The 19,899-nt window shown below is 35.2% G+C and overlaps 1 protein-coding gene across 2 annotated transcripts in view; it reads left to right on the top strand.

Annotated features, from left to right (window-relative positions):
* JMY (junction mediating and regulatory protein, p53 cofactor) overlaps nucleotides 1-19,899 on the top strand; it is a 90,011-nt gene that overhangs the window by 49,725 nt on the left and 20,387 nt on the right. For both annotated transcript variants that reach the window (XM_040540209.1, XM_040540210.1), the window contains exons 5-9: nucleotides 2,565-2,730; nucleotides 6,873-7,060; nucleotides 13,945-14,031; nucleotides 16,359-16,454; nucleotides 17,741-18,293. In XM_040540209.1, coding sequence (XP_040396143.1) covers nucleotides 2,565-2,730; nucleotides 6,873-7,060; nucleotides 13,945-14,031; nucleotides 16,359-16,454; nucleotides 17,741-18,293 — 1,090 coding nt within the window. The remainder of the gene's footprint in view (nucleotides 1-2,564; nucleotides 2,731-6,872; nucleotides 7,061-13,944; nucleotides 14,032-16,358; nucleotides 16,455-17,740; nucleotides 18,294-19,899) is intronic.

The raw sequence follows: 19,899 nt of genomic DNA, 5'->3' as shown, positions 1-19,899 counted from the left end.
CAAAGGGATATCCCATACCATGTGGTGTCACACTCAGCAATAAAAGCTGGGGGGGTGAGGCTCTCGTTATGAAGACGCCTGTCCTCCCAGACAGCCCCTATGTATTGAGGCCCTGCTTCCTGGGACGTGGCCAAACATCTTGCTCATTGGTGGGAAGTAGGGAACTTTTTTTTTCTTTATGCTTTATGCTTCTGCATGACCTTTGCTTGTTCCCCCTCCCCCCTTTCTTTTCCTTTTAATTAAATTATTCTTATCTCAACCGATGAGCCTTTTTTTTCTTTCCATTGTACTTTCTTCTTCCTCCCTCTTCTTTTGAGGAGGGGCAGTAAGAGAGCAGTTTTGGTGGAATTTAGCTGCCCAGCAGGGTAAAACCAACACAACATAGTATTAATTTGTTGGAAAAAATATCTACGATATATATATATATACATATTTTTTTTTAGAATGAGGAAATAATTTTAAAATGCCAAAACACAGGAATCTCTCTGGCAAATTAACACTATCCCTCTAGTAAGGAAAAACTGGAAGGTTGAAGAGGATCTGTTCTTTCGCCCTGAAATTTGCCATCATCACGTCATTTACTATTTTTTCATCACAGATAGTAGCGTGATATGGATGTAGAGTAACAGACTGCCATAGCAAGACGTTTTGGTGTCACTGGACTGATAGACATGAACGATGCATTATTGATTGTAAGATTTATGATAATCACTTAAAGACTTAATGAGCCTTTCAGGCTGATAGCTAATATATCAAAAATGCATTCAGTAAGTAATGTAGTAGAAGGAATTTTAAAAGTAGAAATTTCAAGAAGCTATTCACAGTCCTTCCATCTATTAATCTCATATGGAACAGAATATAATTTAGGGAACTGCTCCTTAGTGTTTAATAAAGCTGTGAAATCCATGTCAGTGAACAATGATGCAGATGCTAAAAGCTTGCATGCTTTTAAAAAAGGGGTAGGATAAAGTCATTAAGTAAAATGCAGTCAGTGTACTTAATATAAAAGTCATCTTAAGAAGTCTTGAGCTACAAGCTGTGCAGGAGGCTGGAGAACCAGTTTAGATAAGTGTCACTGCACTGCTTACTACATTTCATCCTCCTGCATCTTTGCTGTTGTAACCTTTGTCCAAAAAAGGGTATTGAGTAAGACCAATTTTTGATTTGATTCAGTACAGGTATCTTCCTGGTTTAGTATAATTATTTCAAAAAATGCCTGATAAATAAATCCTAGGAAACCCATTTGTGGCTATTAATTACAGTCTTAGTCCTTGAAGAAACCACCAAAAATGTAAAAACCTACTAGCAACTGGTTTTGAATGTATAGTTTGCTAATTCTCTTTATTTTTCCTTAGCAGATGTTGCTTTTCAATGAGATAGGTAGATCACAAGTCTTAGTAAAAATCACAATTACTTTCATCTTTCATATGGGAGAAATATAAGACCTTCATTTTTCAGAAGGTAGAGAATTTGAGTGTGTGTCTAACTCTTCTGCATGCAGGTTATGGAGCTGCTTGTCTTTGATTTCCTTCCACAGTGAGCTTATAAGATCCACTTGCATGTCAGTGTTTCTTGAATATGGTCTGATTTGCCAACTGTTGAGCAGTTAAATCTTGTTTTGTTGAATGCATGCTTGCCATAGGTGGAAAGGAGAATGATCTGAGCTCACTTAGGTTGTTCCTTGTGTCTTTCCTGGGTCAGACATATGAGACAAGTGGTAAAATATATAAAAATATTTAAACCTACATTTTTTTATCATATGAAAGACTCCAGAAACAGTGCTTCTATAAAATTCTATACATTCTGATGAGACAGAACTTTCTTAAGCTTTCTGGGTCTTTTTCCTTCCAAGCTGCTGTACTAGATAAAGGTTATGAGATTTTTTTTGAGGAAAAAAATAGGAAAAATAGTATAAAGGGCTGCGGCTTGTCAAATGTTCTGCTTTTCTGCTTTGTTATGCCTTTATTCAAGAAGGTTAACTGTGCAATGCAGGAGAATAAAATATGACAAAATGCAGGAGAATAAAATATGACAAAAAACACCAATTTACCCCCTTGGCCTTTTTTTTTTTTTTTTAATTTTTAAAGAAACTCCTCAGTTAAGTTGTTATTACAAGAGGATCAGTACATGTAATTTTCCCAGTTTCCACCACCTTTCACTTCTTTCCCTTCTTCACCTTTACTGACAATTTCAACTTTATTTTTTTAGATGCTGCTAGCAAACCAACTTTTACGCTTTTTGAAGATAAAATAATAGTAATTTCATTATATCTCATTAGAGAATCAAATGGTAGAGTAAATGAATTGTAGGGACATCTCACACTACTCAATATGTGACTTAGCACTTCAGCAATCACAAGGAGTAAGCCAGTGTCTTACCATATGGAAAAAATGTCAAGTATGGCTGAAAGTGTGTGCCTGATCAAAACCTATCTTCTCCTCTTGATGTGTTTAATTTTAACATGTTATGTTTAGTGTACCAGACTGTATCTAGCTGTACTCATAAAGTCAGCGATGTATTCTTCTTATCCTGCAACTGTGTTGTTTTTTTCTCTTTCCATTTAGATGCAAAGTCTGAAGGGTGGTACAGAAGCCATAGCCCATTTGGACCAGTTAGAAGCTGATTATTACGATCTACAGCTTCAATTATATGAAGTGCAGTTTGAGATCCTAAAATATGAAGAGCTACTGCTGACAGCACAACTTGAAAGCATCAGAAGACTGATGTCAGGTGCTTTATGCATTTTAATTAACACATAATCTGTAAAAGATAATTCTCTTCCTAAGAATCTAGTAAAACCTGCGGGAATTAAATGAGAACAGTTTCTCTACCACGTCGAGCTGGATTTTCTAACGTACTGTTAACATTTACACTTGTTCATAAGACGAATACATACAGATAGAGAAGTTTTGGTATGGTTGTCATTGTCTGTGTTTGGAAATAAGTATATAAGGTACTATGTAAGGTTTGGAAAACTAAATTCAGGGAGGAAGATAAATCTTAATTACTGGAATTGTCTCATAAAAATCTGCATTGGCATTACTTTTTTCTTCAGAGTGGTTAGTGTCCAAAAGATATTCCTGTGAGTCAGAATTCTTCAGCTAAACTTTGAAGCTTGTTGTATTGCCATCTTACTCATTTAGAGCAGTGGTGCAAATACCATGTTTCCAAACCTATTCTGTATCTTATACTTACAAACTACTGAAGTTGTACAGGCAACTCGTACAGCGTTTTTGAATCCAGTTCTGTCTTTGGAACTTTTTGTGCTTTAAGTTTTTATTCACATAAATCTGTTTTATTGTTTAGTGAATAGGGCTTGTGGAACAAATTCTGTTATGGATAGAAAAGTCACTTGAGAATAGAGATATGAAGGTAGGTTGACTTGCCTCTGGAGAAAGAAAAAATATGCCTATCACTGTTGTGAAAAGAATCCTCCTTTCAGGCTTGTGGTGGCAACAATATTAACTGCTCCTATGGAAGATCAGGATTGAAAATTCTGACTTCAAAGAAATGTGGGAGCTTTGACCACACGCCCCTGTGGAAAGCTAGTTAGTGCTTTATAGATGGTTGTTTGCACTTGGGAAATCAGTGCTGATTGTACTGAAGGAAACCTCTTGAAGAGGAGGCTGAGAAGAAATGTGTATCAAAATCCTTTCTCTTTGGTGTAGTGATAGTAAAAACTGAGAGCCTTCAGACATTAAGGCTGCTGTAAAGACATAATTGGTCATTACAAGTTGTCACTAATGTTTTCTTCAGAAATCTCGAAAAATGCTCAGCTCCACAGCCTGACCCAAAATAAAACAAAGCCCCAAGTCAACTAAACAAACAGCCCTCTCATTCCTGGATGGCAGCAAAATAGTTCACTGTTTTGGCTTCCTTTGCTGTTTTAAAATTATAAAGTATTCTTTAATAAAGAAATCTTACATATATATATTTAACTAGAGCTGTCTGTGTTAGAAGGAATTATTGTTTTTAATAATTCTCAGACATATCAGAAAATGCAAAATGCAGTTCCTAAATGTGTTGAAATTTTGTTCAAATGATTAAGTTACCTCATTGGACTTTACTTGGGCAAGAGGGAATAGAAAAATAAATCGTGTGAAAATTGTGGCAATAAAGGAGCTACACCTTTTCCAAACTATTCTATACCTAATCTGAATGAAAGCTTCTCAATGATGTAGTGGTCTTTTTGTATGTGCGACTTCAGTGGGTTAAAGCAGAAAAGTATGGTCTGCGGCATCTTCAGTTATGCTTTCTTTTTAAAGCATACTTATAGTCAGTAAAATAATAGCCTTTTAATTGGGCACATCTGTGTGATTTGAAATGCATGTGTCTTAGTGACTTCTAGAGGCTGTTGCTATTCTTTCTTCATTGACTATATGGGCTCTGTGGAGATGTATTGGGGGTTTTGGGTTCTGTTCTGATTTACAGGACATCAGCAGTACTATAGATCAAGTCCCAACTGAGAATTTTTTGAGAGCATGATTTGATTTCTCTGCAAGATTGAATTTGGAGGTTGAAAGCTAGAAGAAAAGCATTTTCTTTTGTGAATTCAGCACATTGAGTCTGAAAAATATTGAATAAAAATGCATTGCTGTATTTTAAATGGCAGTAGTAGTCTTTTACTGTCATTAATCAAATACCTGTACTAAAATTCAGAAAATGTGAATTTAGTAAGTTAAAATTTTTAAGAGTGTTATTCTGTCCATACAAACATCTTTGTAAGATGGATTTGAGGTGGATACATTGCCATCAACAGAGCAAGCGATAGCAGCTTACTGTTTCAGTTGGAACCTATTGAACAGTTAGAAATAATGTGGATCTTATCTAAAGAGGAATCATTCTCACTGTTTTATTGAAAGTGTTAGAGCCATTAGAAATTTAACTACTTACCAAACTTATAGTTAAAATGACTTAGTCATTTTAGAAGCTCAAAAGCTGTTCATAGAAAACTTGTTCATTGAAAACTTTTTGAAGGAAGTTGCAAGAGATTTGCCAAGTTTTTCTTCTATCGGTAAAAAATAGTTTTAGATGTTTTAGGAGTGGTATGTTTGACTGGTTTGCAGCTGAGCTGTTGGGGTTTCATTTATAAATTCATCCTTAACTCTTCATGAAAGCAAGTTCTAAAACAATTTCCATGTAAATTCTCCTTCAGACAGGATCTTCTGTGAAGCTATTTTATTCACAATTGCAATGGCAGGCGTCCTGCCAATTAGGAGTGCATTATAGTAAACAAATCATAACCTTTTAGTCTCTATTAGCTGACACCTGATCACCTCCCCTGTTTCCTCATTGGCTGAGTACTACAGGTTCACAAGCTACTCGACGCTCCTCTATGCCATATATGTACAATTTTTCTTTTTTTCAACCCTTTAATTTCTCCCTTTTCCCTTTTTTTTTTTTCCCATTCTTATATTTTGAGAACCTGTGATCTTTATTTTACTGTTCCCACACTGCTCATCCTGTTTTTCTCAAGCTTCCACCTTATTTTGGAACAGTGAGGCCTTCTACTGTCCACTTATCTACTTAGCATTTCTCCTTGTTATGACTACACAACTACCTTGGAATACAGAAAATTAGTTCTCTACTGCAAAAACACAGCTTAGTTTCTCACAAAGGGGGTTCTAATGACTTGGCTATTTTATGTCTGGATGAAACTTTTTTTTTTAACTGAACACTAAAGTAAAGACTTAAGTACATCTGTTTGTATTCAATTTTATTTTAGGGTTGATATAATTCTGTTATTTCTTTTCTGGTAGTGCCATGTCCAGCTGAGCTGAAATTAGCATGACACAATCAGATTTTTGGTTATAGCAGAGACTTTGCGCACAAATAACATGAACTAAAAACTGCTTTTATAAAACGGTCAGTGTTCTGAAGAAGACCCTGCCTTCTTCCCCAGATAGTCTAGGAGCAGAAGTAGGAGGAAGTTATGGTCTTCTTGAAAGGTAGTTAAAGGAGAAAGGAGAAGGCTTGGTAGTGCTGCAGAGGAGTCACTTGACAGACATGCTGGCTTTAAGTGCTGTTTAAGCCATCAGTAATGCATATCTTTCTTGGTGTATTGCAAGCAACTCCTACTTGCTATGCCAATGAAGCAGGGAACGAGACCTTTTCTGCTTCTTCATTGAAACATTCAGCAAGGATTGATAATTATCACTCTTTCCTTCTTGGCAAGAGATGAGAAGTCAACATTCAGAGATGAGCTCAACGTTACACTGAGTGCTCCACTCAGGAGGCTAAAAATCATGAGTGTTGATAAAACTATTTACAATGACAAGCCTGTAATGCTTTGAAGGATTGCCTTGAAGTTACCCTCCCACTGCTGCCTCTGAGCACAGGACATCACTGGGAGGTCAAAGACCTTCTGAGAGGATTTTTATCGTTGTGTTGTCTAATTTCCCTCCCATGAAATTAATAGTAGGTTGTGGCAGAAGAATCTCATGCTAAAGACTTCAGAGAGTCTGTATATCCTGAACTTTGTAATGAAGACCAAAGGATATTACTGTGCAGCGTGGATTCCTTATATTAGTTAAGAGACCCAAAGATGTGCATGGGCATTGTGATCAAGTTAGATTACAGACTTAAGCACACATTTACAGCGTTTATTCTTTAATGTTCTGAGCTTACCTGAATAACAGGTTGTATGTTTCATTTGTATTGATTTCTGTTTGTCATACAACCTTTAAAGCCTTATAGTGCTTTGCTCTTTAATGCTATTACACTGACCTTTTGTTTCTGTTCTTACTCAGAAATGACTCTAGCATTCTTATGCATTAAGTCTTGCAACTTGAGGTTGTTGTTGAACAAAACAAAACATTAATCAAATACAAATTATTGATTTGACTTTTTCATTGCTGACATTTTTAAAACAGAGAAGAGAGATGAAGTGGTATATTATGACACTTACGAAAGTATGGAAGCCATGCTTGAAAAAGAGGATATGGCAACATCTGCACACTTGCAAAAAGAGGAGCTGCAAAAATTGCAACAAAAAATTCGCCAGCTGGAAGCAAGGCGTGGACGTATTTCAGCCAAGAAAGCCTACCTCAGAAATAAAAAGGTACTATTAAATTGCAAATTTCTAGCGTAATTAGCAAATTTAATAAAACTTCTAAAGATTATATTTCAAAAGATTACATTACATGCAAGTCTCTTAAAATTTTTGTGGACTATATTTAATAAATACTGAAATTTATTTTACAGTGTAATTAGACAAAATAGCATGTATTTTCAAATCAATATCTTTAAAATTCAGTGTATCTTATAGCTTTAAAGGAACCTTTCATCACTTGGAAGTCAACAAATATAAAATTGTTTCTATTAACTATTCAGAATACTTGCATGTGGAGATTTTATCATGTTTTTACAGAGAACAGATTTATGTCTTGATTTATAATTTACAGAAGAGAATCTTCAAGAGTGTTTTCTCTCTCAAGTTATATTTTCATTCTCTCACTTTGTCCTATGAAACCTAAGGTTATGTCATTGATTCTCTGTTTTCAGCAACCATATATGCAATGAATTTTTAATTTATAAAACTAGGTGTATACTTACGTACTAAAATTAGGGTCATTTTCCTTTTTGATGCATTTCATGGTTGAGATGTACAGAAAATGGTTTTAATACAGCAAAGATTTTGAAATTGTATATGAAATGTAGGTAAGTTTATTAATTCTTTTTTCCAGAATGACTTGTTTTTTGTTCCCAAGCAGTTTGCAGTTACATCAATATGCATTATTAATAAGATAGCTGAGGGAGTAGAATAGATCAAAATTTTGATAGAGCAGTGTAATACTTTTTAAAAAGAGTATTTCTACCCCATACTATATACTATAAGGCTATGTAAAAGTCTCAGTTGAGACCCCATTCTAAATTACGGTCTTTATATTTTGTGTTTTTATATGATCAGTAGAATATGAGAAGACTGTAAATAATTATAAAAGCAATTTCTCTTTTTAGCCAGTTACAGGGAGTAGTTTGCTCAAAGCCATTGTGTTTATTTTATGTGGTTTTATAAAAAGTATCACAAAACAGTACTTCTTCGTCCTTTAAGTAATAAAGGACTCTTGTTTGTCATGTTATGTTAATTAATGTAGGCTACATTGTAATAATTATGCTATTTTCTCCTGAATATGAAGAGACAATGCAGGCACCTTATGGAGTACACAGACCTGCTTAAAAGCTAGAGGCTGGTTGTTTTTCCTTACTTACCTTAAGGAATTACCAAGTTGAAAAGTAACCCTGCAGCAGGAGTAGAGATTTTTTAGCGTGTCATACCAATATAATTAACTAGGCACTGTCAACTGGTTTATTTGTTTCATGGTGATGCTGTGATAAAATGCCTTGTTTATGGTGAAGAAGTTGGTTGTTTTAGGCTACAGCACTGCAGCATGCCTACCTGTGCACTAAAACACGATGTAGGGATGTATATGGTAGTATTGCTCGTCAGGGCAAAAAGAATCATCAAACTCAGTAATTTGGTTGCATTCTGCAGCATTTGTATGAAAAGAGCACAGCACATTAGCCAACAATATTTATGTTAGAGGTAGTTATTGTAGTGGCTCTTACGACTGCTGAATATTATTTGGAACCCTTTTCAGCTTACTGAAATTACTGAATTACCTAAAAAATCAAGACTCTCTTGTGTCTTTGATTGAAACATAAGCAATCATTGTATATGTTGAGTTGCCATTCTAGTTATATTGCAAAATATTTTTAATGAATTCTACTTACAGTTCCTGATGCAAATTCATTATACTTTACAGACCTGTGAGGGGAAAAGGGGGCTCTTGCCTTGAAGTTTTTGTGATTTACCTTAGGTATGCAGAGCAAAGATACAGATGGGGTGCAGAAGTGGCGTCTAGATGGTGAGAATGAGTGCAGTGATAACGGAATGCTAAATGGAGAAAAGAATGAGGTTTTGAGGCTGGTTTTAGAAAGTACTGACTATATAAATCTCTTTCTTAAGAGTCTCTCTCAGGTATGTAACATTCATTGCTGAGAGTCAATTTCATGTTTTTCAGATTGTGTTCCTGACAATGTTTGTTTCAGCTTAAAATGTAGTTTTAAGCAAGTTCAGATTGGATTGGTGGGGTTTTGGTAGGGCCTATGGTGGTGTGTACAAAAATGTTGTGGTATATTTAGAATTTATAGTCCTTGCTCATTATTAGCTTTTTGGCAATTGAAGAAAACTCCTAGGAGAATGCCTCCTTTCCAGCAGCATATGTGTATCATGATTAAGGAAAAAGGAAACAATAGGAAATGATTCTCTATGATCAGTTTTTATTTTTCAGAGGAGGTTGTTTCACCATCCAAGTATTTTAAAATTTTGTCTGTTGAGATAATGAAGCAAAAGGAAGCAGTTATTATGTGTAGAATAAGACTTCTATGTAATACAAACTTCTGTGACTATAGTCACTTTGTTTTCCAGAAATTCTTTACTTGTTTTTGCAGTTGATACTTTTCTTAATAACATCAAAGAATTTAAAATAACCTTTATTTAGAAGCTTTTTCTAAAGATTTGTTAGAGACCTCACTCAGTTGTATTTCTGAGTTACTGGGCCAGCAGTTTTTAAATGTATGGCTTTGCTGAGCTTGATATTCTTTCGCTATACAATTATTTTACTAGTATGAGTATAAATTCTTATATTCTCAGCTTTTTTTTTTTTTTTACAAATTTTACATTTATTAAGCAGTCATTTCCTGATGTTACTTTGTGTTGATGACAGTTATAAACAAAAGAAGATTTTTTTGTTGCTATTATTATTTTCCTTTTTTCTTTAAAGCTTGTTACGGATTTTTCATTTTTTCATGCAGGATGTCTCTATTGTTAACCCAGTCTACCCCCTGCTGGCTGGACAGCAGTATTAATTAGTTTGTAGTATGAAAAACATCTGTTTTATTATGGATCTAGATTTATAGCATAGTCATGGTAATAATGATAATCTAGAAGTTGTTTATAAAAATAACTTAGAAAAAAAAAAAGGAGTTAAGAAGAATTGAATTATTTGACATCCAGTAAAAGTATTCCTCATCATGAGCAGTGGAGAGGAGCAACTGTTTGGTGAAACAGTTTGGGGTATGCTTATAATGCATTCTCTGATCTAAGAAGCTTCTTCTGTTGTGTCCATTTAATAGGAGACCTTTACTACTTTGCAAGCACACAGGTTAAAGCACGGCCCATGCCAAAGCAGGTATATGTACTTACAGCAACAGTCAACATAGGGTTATGTTGTATACTTTCATAATACTATTATCACATTTTAAGGGTATAACTGCACAGAAAGCTTACAATATGCTTCCTGCACACACTGAGTTTACTAAAGGAGAAGATAACTTTCTAAGTGGGATGCTTTTCAATTTGAAAGCAAGGTTTAGTGGAACTAATTAAAATAATACTAATACAGACCTCTTGGTTTAGTGGCACTAACTAAAATTATACTAGTACAGACCTCTTTTCTATATATTAGAAAAGAGCAATATATATATATATATATATATATATATATGATAATATATATTATATTATTTCTATATATGTTATATGCTTCTCCCAAGCACCAAGTGATATGCTGAGGGGAAATGGCCTCCAGTAATGCCAGGGGAGGTCTAGGCTGGATATTAGGAGAAATTTCTTTACTGTTGTGCAGCATTGGAACAGGCTGCCAGGAAAGTGGTTGAGTCACCATCCCTGGTGGTCTTCAAGAAATGAGTAGATGTAGAACTTAGTAGAATGCTTTAGTGGTGGACCTACCAGTACGAGGTTAAAGGTTGGACTGTATGATCTTGGAGGTCTTTTCTAACCTGAATGATTCTATGATTTTATGATATTTCATGTTACTAGTCTTAAATGTAGTAGCTTATCCAGTGATAAAGGTTGAAATGGTTCATTAGCTCTCCTTTTCTGTCTTTACAATAGAAGCACAAGTTGATATTATAGAAACCAGTCAGATGATTAAAAGAGAAATAAACAGTTCTGCTGTATGCTTTCTGAAGTTCGTACAGTTAATCAACATGTTTTGTGAAGTGTGGCCCTCTGACTGGGCATCATGCTCCTACTAAAGTTTTACCAGTCCTGAGATGGAAGGATTACTTCACATGTGTGGCAGGCTACACTCCTGTTCATAATACCCATGTTATGATGTTTGGTTTTTTTTGCCACAGTATGAGGTTATTGATTTATGTTAATCTTGTCATCCACTGAAGGCCTTCGGGGTTCTGGTAGATGAAAGGCTAAACATGATACAGCAGTACACGCTCGCAGCCCAGAAGGCCATCTGCATCCTGGGCTGCTTCAAAAGAGGAGTGACCAGCAGGTGGAGGGGGGTCATTGTCCCCCACCTGGACTGCTGCATCCAGGTCTGGGGCCCCCACCACAAGAAGGATGTGGACCCGTTAGAGCAGGTCCAGAGGAGGGCAACGAAGATGATCAGAGGGCTGGAGTGCCTCTGCTGTGAGGAAGGGCTGAGAGAGCTGGGGATGTTCAGCCTGGAGAAGAGAAGGCTCCAGGGAGACCTATTTGTGGCCTTTCAATACTTAGAGGAGTCTTATAAAAAAGATGGAAAAGAACTCTTTACTCAGGTAGATAATGATAGGACAAGGGGGAATGGTCTTAAACTAAAAGAGGATAGATTTAGACAAAACATTAGGAGGAAATTCTTCACTGTAAAGGTAGTGGGGAACAGGTTGCCAAGAGAAGCTGTGGATGCACCATCCCAAGGCCTTGGCCAGCCTGATCTAGTGGGTGGCATCCCTGCCTGTGGCAGGGGATTTGGCGTTAGATGATCTTTAAGGTCCCTTCAAACCTGAGCCATTCTATGATTGTAATAATCCAGGTCACTTCTTCAGTTCTTCCACCTGAGTATTTTTTCTTCATCCTTAGTTTGCAGTCAGTTGTCTACAAATATGTCTACATCTACAAAATGTCTGCACCTTGTCTACAAATAGAACCCTGCATTTGTCCATATGAAATTGCAACCTTTCTTTTTTAAGAACATTTCTGTAATTAAGATGATTCAGAATTCTAGTCCTGTGCTGCAACATGTTTTCAGCCCCTCCTAGTTGCTTTTTTTTAAAATAATTATTATTTTTAAATAATGGAGGCCTAATTAAATTGAAGTAGGTCATTCTTTATTAGTATAAAGTCAGCACCAAACTTGTTTTTGTCCAGTTTATGATCTTTCTTTAAATGCTTAAAATATATTTCTTTATTGCTCTTATTCAGAAATATTTAAATATTAATGCTAAACAGAATATTTCAGAAAAGTATGATCCCAATTATTTATGAGAGTATCTCCTTGCAGTTTGTATACTTCTTTAGTCTTGCTAGCATATCAAAAACCCAACAACAAAAAACCATGAACAGAACCTACAATCTTAATTATTTCATAATATTCTTTTAATCAAAATTAATGCATAGAGAATAAACTGTACAGGTAAATCAGTACAAGTTTTACAAAAAGTTAGATTCTCTAATAATATTCTTAAGCTATTACTGTGTCTTTGAAATGCAAAAATTAGGTAGAATGTACTTCTGTAGTTACAACTTTAATGGATTATCCTTTGAGGTGCTATTAATTGAAATCAAGGGGGAAAAACAAACAAACAAAAAAAAACAACTACACAAGCAAACTTAAAACCTGTCAGCATTTAGTTATATGTACACCTCTGAAGTTGGGATAGTATTTCCTCAGAAACTAGTGCTCTTGTCAGAGCATTGCATGTGTATGGCAGCAAAATTGATAGACTTATGTTCAAGACAACATGGTATTTCTTGCCTTTGCAGGAACCCTGGCTACCTTTTACAAACGTGAACGTGGTCGCATAGTCAGTTTTTAGGAGAATGTAGGCTTATTTCTGCAGCTCCCAGTGTCTAAAACAGGGCATTTTTATCCCTTCCCTCTTATTTTGTGTCTTTCTGCCACGACTGCAGAATCTTGCTTGATGGCTGATACTTGATCAGCTGCCCCAAGTAATGTGTGACTGTAAAGTGCCTGTCTGGCTCCAGCCACTCCGTCAAGCTGATGGATCCTGGGACGCCCCATAGGTTCTTCCAGTCGCAGTCACACTCCAAACTGTTTCCTAGTAGTGGCCCCTCTTACACAGCCATGAGTCTTGTTTCCAACTACACATCTGACCTTGTTCTAGTTCTGTCTGGTGCCAGTACTGGCTCCAATTTCATGGCCTGTATTGAGGGATGTCCTGTCCCTCAGAATTGTCCTATGAACTTGTCCATCACTTCCCTACTCAAAGGGTATGCCCCATGCTTATTCTTTGCAACAGATACTTAAATCAGGTCTTTTTATATAATATACCTTACGTTTGAGTGTCATGCTTCTTCTTGTTATCTACTGTAACATGTCCCGTTTTCTTTTAATCTATTCTTATTCGCAGGCAACGTAATAAATGCTTGTTTTGAAAACAAATACTACAGCCACAAACTTGGTATAACAAGTAAACTGTGTTTGCATAAAATTGTAACAACTTTATTAATGTTTGTGCTTTCAGATTACACATGCAAAAGATAAGCTCACACTTGTAAATGAGAAGCTACCTACTTGCATAAACAGAAATACATAATACATGATTATTATCCATGTATACAAATGCATGGAGCTGCACAAGGCTTTTATGAAGTACTTGACAAATCAGCATTTCTTGCCACTTACGTACTTGTAGAAGAGACTTTTCAAGCAGCTGTTACTTGTATATTCTTTTGACAGCTAAAAGTAATGTTTGTTTTGTGTTTTTTTTCCTCTTGCTTTTGTTTCCATTTTAGGGTTTTATTTGTAAGTTAAATCACCTTGGCTAAATTAGGTTGTCTGAAACGGGCTTAATAATTTTTATTTTTCTAATTCTTAGCGCTGTTTGTGAAATATTACATTATGAATTGAAAATTAGTATTTGAAATTCATACTTTATAGATAATATTTGATGTCTCTACAGGAGATTTGTATTGCAAAGCATAATGAAAAGATCCAGCAGCATCACCAGAGTGAGGAGGAGTACAAAATGCACCATAATGTTCAGCTGGTAAGTGCAAGTTTTCTGCTATTCAGTTTAGCCTTAAGTTAATAGCTTGCATTCTTCATTATACAATCATTAGTAGAGTATTCAAAGTGATAGCTATTTTAAAAAGGTGGTGCGTATCCTTGAACTTCAGATAATGGATTTTTATATCATATTGTGCTGGTAAGGGAGAATGTATGCCTGTGTTAGGATGTCATTCAGTCCAATCAAGTTAAAAGGTTCAATAATGCTAGTTTTACAGTCCAAGTGATTACTGTTAGACTTAAAACTGCATGCAAAATTTGTTATGATGTGCACATAGAAGATTCTGGACGTCTCTGAATGCAGCATGAGGTATGCTGAAATGAGTAAAGAAACCATCCACATTTATTCTTGCAAGGTAATAAGCTTGCTCTTTCTCTTTTCACTACAAAAGAAATCAATTGAATTGTGTTGTGTAATATAGTTCTAGCTGTATGCTCCACAGTTCTCTGCAGTCTCATCACAAGAGTAGGCTGCCTAGTCTGACTGTTTGTGCTGTACATAATAGACTTTATTTTAAAGAGTATTCAAACTCTGGGCTGGGTCTTTGGAGCTGATACAGTATCAATATTTAATAAACATCACTGACAAAGATGCATTGAAATCCAAGTCTTCTTAATTCAGGCTTCATTTAGATTAGTGAAAGGGATTCTGTTTCATCCTTATACATTTTTAACATTGATACATTTGTCCAGAAAGTCAGCTGTATAATTTATTTTATGAAAAGGCTACTTGTGAAAGACCACATGTACTGGCATACTCTTCAGGAACTTAGAAATATACATTTTCAGTTATTACAGTAATGCAAAGGATTTTGCTATGTGGATTGCAGTCTATTTATCACTCATATTTAAGACTTGACAAATGTAATTGACTTTCTTGTCTCTCAAATATTACAGGGCTTTTTTGTTACTTATTTCATGGATTTGCCAACTTGCATTATATAAAGAACATTTAAGCTATTTTTTGTCTTTTTTATTCTGTTAATAATTTAAATTGAAATATCCAATATTACATAAGATAGGTTCTCAGCCACTTTTTTCATGAAAAATTTTGAAAATATAACCTTGGAGGTGTCCAAGCCTGAAACCAAATAAATGTTGCAATATCACTGTGGTTGCTAAAACAAACAAAACACACACATGGCCCACCTGCTCCTCCCTCAGGTTTGAGACTGCTTCAGGAAAAATTTGACTGGATTGCATATGAAAAATGCAGGCATGGTGGTAGGAGAACTATCCTTTCTTCTTGTTATAATCTTTTCTTTGTACTTCTCTGTTAATTTATTTGCCCCATTTCTGTTACTTTCTTTCACCACACGCTTCTTCTCCTTTTTGTTTCCTGTCCTTACCATTTTTCACATGTCCTCCTCTTCTTTTCCCTAATGCATCTATATGTATCTCCTTCGAAATCACAGGAGTTGGCTCTTTGTAAAGGACAACGGGAAGCTAGCTGATTTCTGAAAACAACAGGCAGGCAGACACTACTTTTATGTTGGTTGAATGAGAATAAAAGTTCATGAAGCTGATAATCTGAATTTTAATGACATTTATGAGCTTTTACTCACTTAATGCCGTGAGCCTTTTAAGAACTAAGGCTGCTGTTAATGCTCAGGAGACTTTTCTTTGTAGTTATTTGTTCTATGCCTCATCATTCTTCTGATAATTCCTGTACTTATGCATACAGTGACTTTTGCCATGCGATAACTAGTGTCCATTTTCAATAAATTTGTCTGTAGCGTTTTGTTCAAAAAATTAGTAATTTTGCTGAAATTTTATGAATAAGAATGACTAGTTAAAGGAGGTGGATCCAGATGTGTTTCCACTGAGGTAAGATCTACAAACAAGAAAAAATACTACTGCCTTAGCTGCAAGGAAGAGCTTCAAATGTTTATTTAAATAAGATTACTGAAAATCAATCCGGATTAAATAATGACAGATTAATACAAAACTTTAGTTTACTATTGTAAATTTTAATTTTAAAATGCTTACTTAATTTGTTCAATACTGTTGCTCAGTATGTTATTTATCATCTTTCAAAGTAAAAAGTTCCAGTCAAGTATTCCAAATTCAGACTGAAATCTTTCTTTATTGAGTTTTGTATTTCAGTGAGGTTATAAAATATGAAGTTTATACTATTTTTCAAGGGGAAAACAAAGGCATAGTTTTGAGGTTCAGAAATGTATTTATTGGAGAAATAGATTGTTAGGTAATTCATTAAAACTAGTAGAAGAGTTATTTTCATACAGTATTTTTATGATGCTAAACATAGCATTGGATGTAATACTTATTTTCCATATATTTTCTCAGAAGCGAGATCAGCTACAAGATGAAGAGGAAAGAAAGAGCTCCTGGGTTAGTCAGGAACGACAGAAAACACTGGACAGACTTCGCACATTTAAGCAGGTAAAAGAAGAATTGTTGTTCTTCTGTTACATGTTTTTCTTCTGCAAAACAAATGTTTACTCATTCCAGGACTATAGTATGCTATTAGGTATATTCTTTCATTGTTCAGTTACCTATTTTTGGGAAAATTTACAACAAAATGTGGCACTGGTGGTAGCAAATCTCTCTGGTCATTGCATTATCAGTACCATAATAAGCTTCTGTTGTCTGTCACATCTGCGTATTATGTCAAGACATTTAGCAAACTTTTCTAAAAGAAATACGATCCAAAAGATACTTCCTACAAGGAACATTGTCATCTGACATAGCCCCACTACCGCTGATTGTTAAAACACCTGCCAATACCTGTCCCTTCCTATTATGATGTTGGTATCAGAAAATCAATAGAAGATGGAATGAAGGAGAGAAAATAAGGAAAGGAGCTGAAGTGCAAGAAAATGGAGACTGTATTAATTGGTGAAGACTGTAAGATAGTTATGAGATAGAAGTTTCTTTACTGGAAAGCTGTCTTGCTCGTCAATATACTCTTCATATCCCTATTTTTTGCAAGGCTTTTGAATTGCATAGACTCGGTAAATTGAGGCAAGTTTACTTATTTTAATCAGTTCTTGTTAGTGAACTGACTTTTTACATGAGTATGTTTATCTTGATACAATCTCTCTTGCTTTAGGCTTGTCACAATTGTTTAATATTTTTTAGACGTCTCTTTCAGAAGCAGTTTTTACTTTTGCATTAAAAAAAAAAACAAAAAACACTTGTTTGAGGAGACAGACACACCAAATTTAGGAACCAAATTAAAAACACTTTGGAAATTCTAAAAATGTTTGATATTTTCAAAAGGTAATTTTTTAAGCAGTGTAATTCACATCTACAACCAGCATAGTAGTTCAGAGAGGACTTTGTTGCAGAGAGAGCCATTGACCAGCTTTAGAGAAGAGAAGAAAGAGAATTCAAAATGGAATTCTGAATTTTTGTTTTCAGAAAAAACAGTTTTGAACATACAGTCAGATTATTAGTGAAATCTAAATTTTAACTTGTGTGTATCTCTGATTAGACCTATCTACATGTAAATTATGGCTTAACTAAGAATAGAAATAAGAAAAATGGATCGTATTTGCATAAAGGTAAGGATGTATTTGCTTTGTTTTTATGACTAGAGCAAAATGAATGAAAATAATAGACAAATTCTACTTGTCAGAAAGGCAAACCCTAATGACAAGTATTTAATACCTAAAATAGTGTGCTTTCATGTACTTACCTAATTGTAATTAACTTACTCACTCTAGCGGTACCCTGGGCAAGTAATACTTAAATCAACCAGACTACGACTGGCTCATGCAAGAAGAAAATGTGCAGCCAGTTCGGTGTCCTCTGTAGATCAGCCTCAATCTTTGCCAGCAACCATACAAACCCAAGATAAAAGTGAAGAGGTGGAATTGGAAAATGCAGTTCAGCCTTTGCAAGTGCAGGAATCCACAAGCTTAGAACAACTTCAAGATGTCTCGTTACCTCCCAATGGTGTTACCTCTGAACTGCCTCATGTTAGTACTTCTCCACTCATCAGTAATGAGTTTCAAACAGAGACTGTTACTGTAGTACCACTTCCACCCCCTTTGCCTCCGCCTCCTCCACCTCCGCCTCCACCCTTGCCATCAAAAGAAGATGCCACCAAATCCTTAGAGAAAAGTGACAGCTTTGTTAAACGTCAAAGTGAAGAGAAGGGAGTCCAGCACTCTTCCAGTGTCCCAACAGCACATCTGTTTGACAGCAGTCAGCTAGTCAGTGCCAAGAAGAAGCTTAAGAAGACAGGTGATCTAGAGGGTTTACAGAGAAGGAGAGGTAATGTTTTCATTTTTGTGTATTTAAATGTAATATACATCAATTCCTCTTTTGAATTGCTATATAGAAAAGTGTATGCTGTGATTTAGTTATAATTATTAATGGACTGAAGAACATTGGCAACTCAAAACAAATGTTAGGACCCTCATGACAGCATGATGTGTACATGTTCAGTTAAACAGAAAACACTTGCAAATCTGATTATGTGATGCACCATGTCAGCCTAGCTATAAAATGGAGCTAAACTTGCCTAAAAGAATCTTTTCCTACCTTGTTTACAGCTTAGCAATGCAAATAGTATACGCTTAACCTGAGGGTTCAGTGGTTTTTTAATAACAGAATTTTATATAATTTATGATCTAATAAGATGAATACTTGTCTTGGGACATAGGAAACCTTGAGAATGTTTTCTTAAAGGTTTCTTCAAATTTTCTTACAAAAATCCACAAATTGTGACGTCAACTTGAGAGCTGAATAAGAATATACAAACTTAACTACAATTGAGAATTAAACCTGTCATAATTCAGTCAAGCATCTTAACTTCTTTGGAAACTGAGGTGAGTAAATAGAGCACAGGGCTAAGTTAGGAGATGTTTCAGCTGTACTGTATGATTGTGTGCTGTTTGCTTTTAACTGGTTATCCTTTATCACATATTTAAAATGGGGAGATAGCAGCCATGTTTGAACAAAATGATGTTTAGATGAAACACGCAATATTAGAGCAGAGTTTTTATTTGAAAAATGGAGATGGGATCTTCAAAAGCACTCATCTGCACCTTTGTCCTAGGAGTCACTGAGAAAAAGTACCTCGGGTGGACCTTGATTCACACTGCTGCAAATGACTGCAATAACTTTCTATTAAAAATTCTGTTTTTGTCAGTTACAACTGCAGTAGACATCCCTCAACCAACATTTCTCCTCATCCACATAAAATCAAAATTACAGCTGTTTTCATCTATCAGGCAGAAACAAGAGTGTTTCCTCCTTAATGCTCCTTAAGTGGCTAAAATACCTTGAAACAACTGAATAGTTATAGAATTCTTAAGTTCTTATGAGACTTGCAGGTCACAGGTATGGTGTCTTAAGTACATTATCAGTTTTGCTGCTGCTGTGCTCTATTTTTATTTTTCTGTAGTCCTATCTTTTTATTTTTCTGATACCAATTTTAGCTTTCAATTTTATATAAAACATATATGTGCAATTTGATATACCTCATAAAACACCAAATACAAAATTAAATTATATCCTTCCCCTTAAGAGTATCATTAATGTTTGTAGCTGTACACTACCTGCTGCTCTGTATTCCATGACATATTTCAACTCTCTAAGGAGCTTCAGAAATGTCAGTCTACAACAGATGAGTGTTTTACAATCCCTTTCTTTCTCCTTTAAATCTGCAATCCTTGTATCTTCATATCTTTTCCTCATGTCTATTCTGACTGTCTGGGCCATTAGTCACCTGGACAAGGTCCACTCATAAATGCAAAGTAGGTTTTAAAAATGTGTTCTACAATATGAAGAAAAGAACCAGAGCTCTATATTCATCTGTGTGCTGCACTTTTATGTGCTAGTGTATGCTGACTAGTTTGGATTGTTTTACTTTATT

The sequence above is a fragment of the Cygnus olor genome, chromosome Z (assembly GCF_009769625.2).
Source record: "Cygnus olor isolate bCygOlo1 chromosome Z, bCygOlo1.pri.v2, whole genome shotgun sequence".
Taxonomy (NCBI): domain Eukaryota; kingdom Metazoa; phylum Chordata; class Aves; order Anseriformes; family Anatidae; genus Cygnus; species Cygnus olor.
This window is presented reverse-complemented; position numbering and strand designations above follow the sequence as displayed.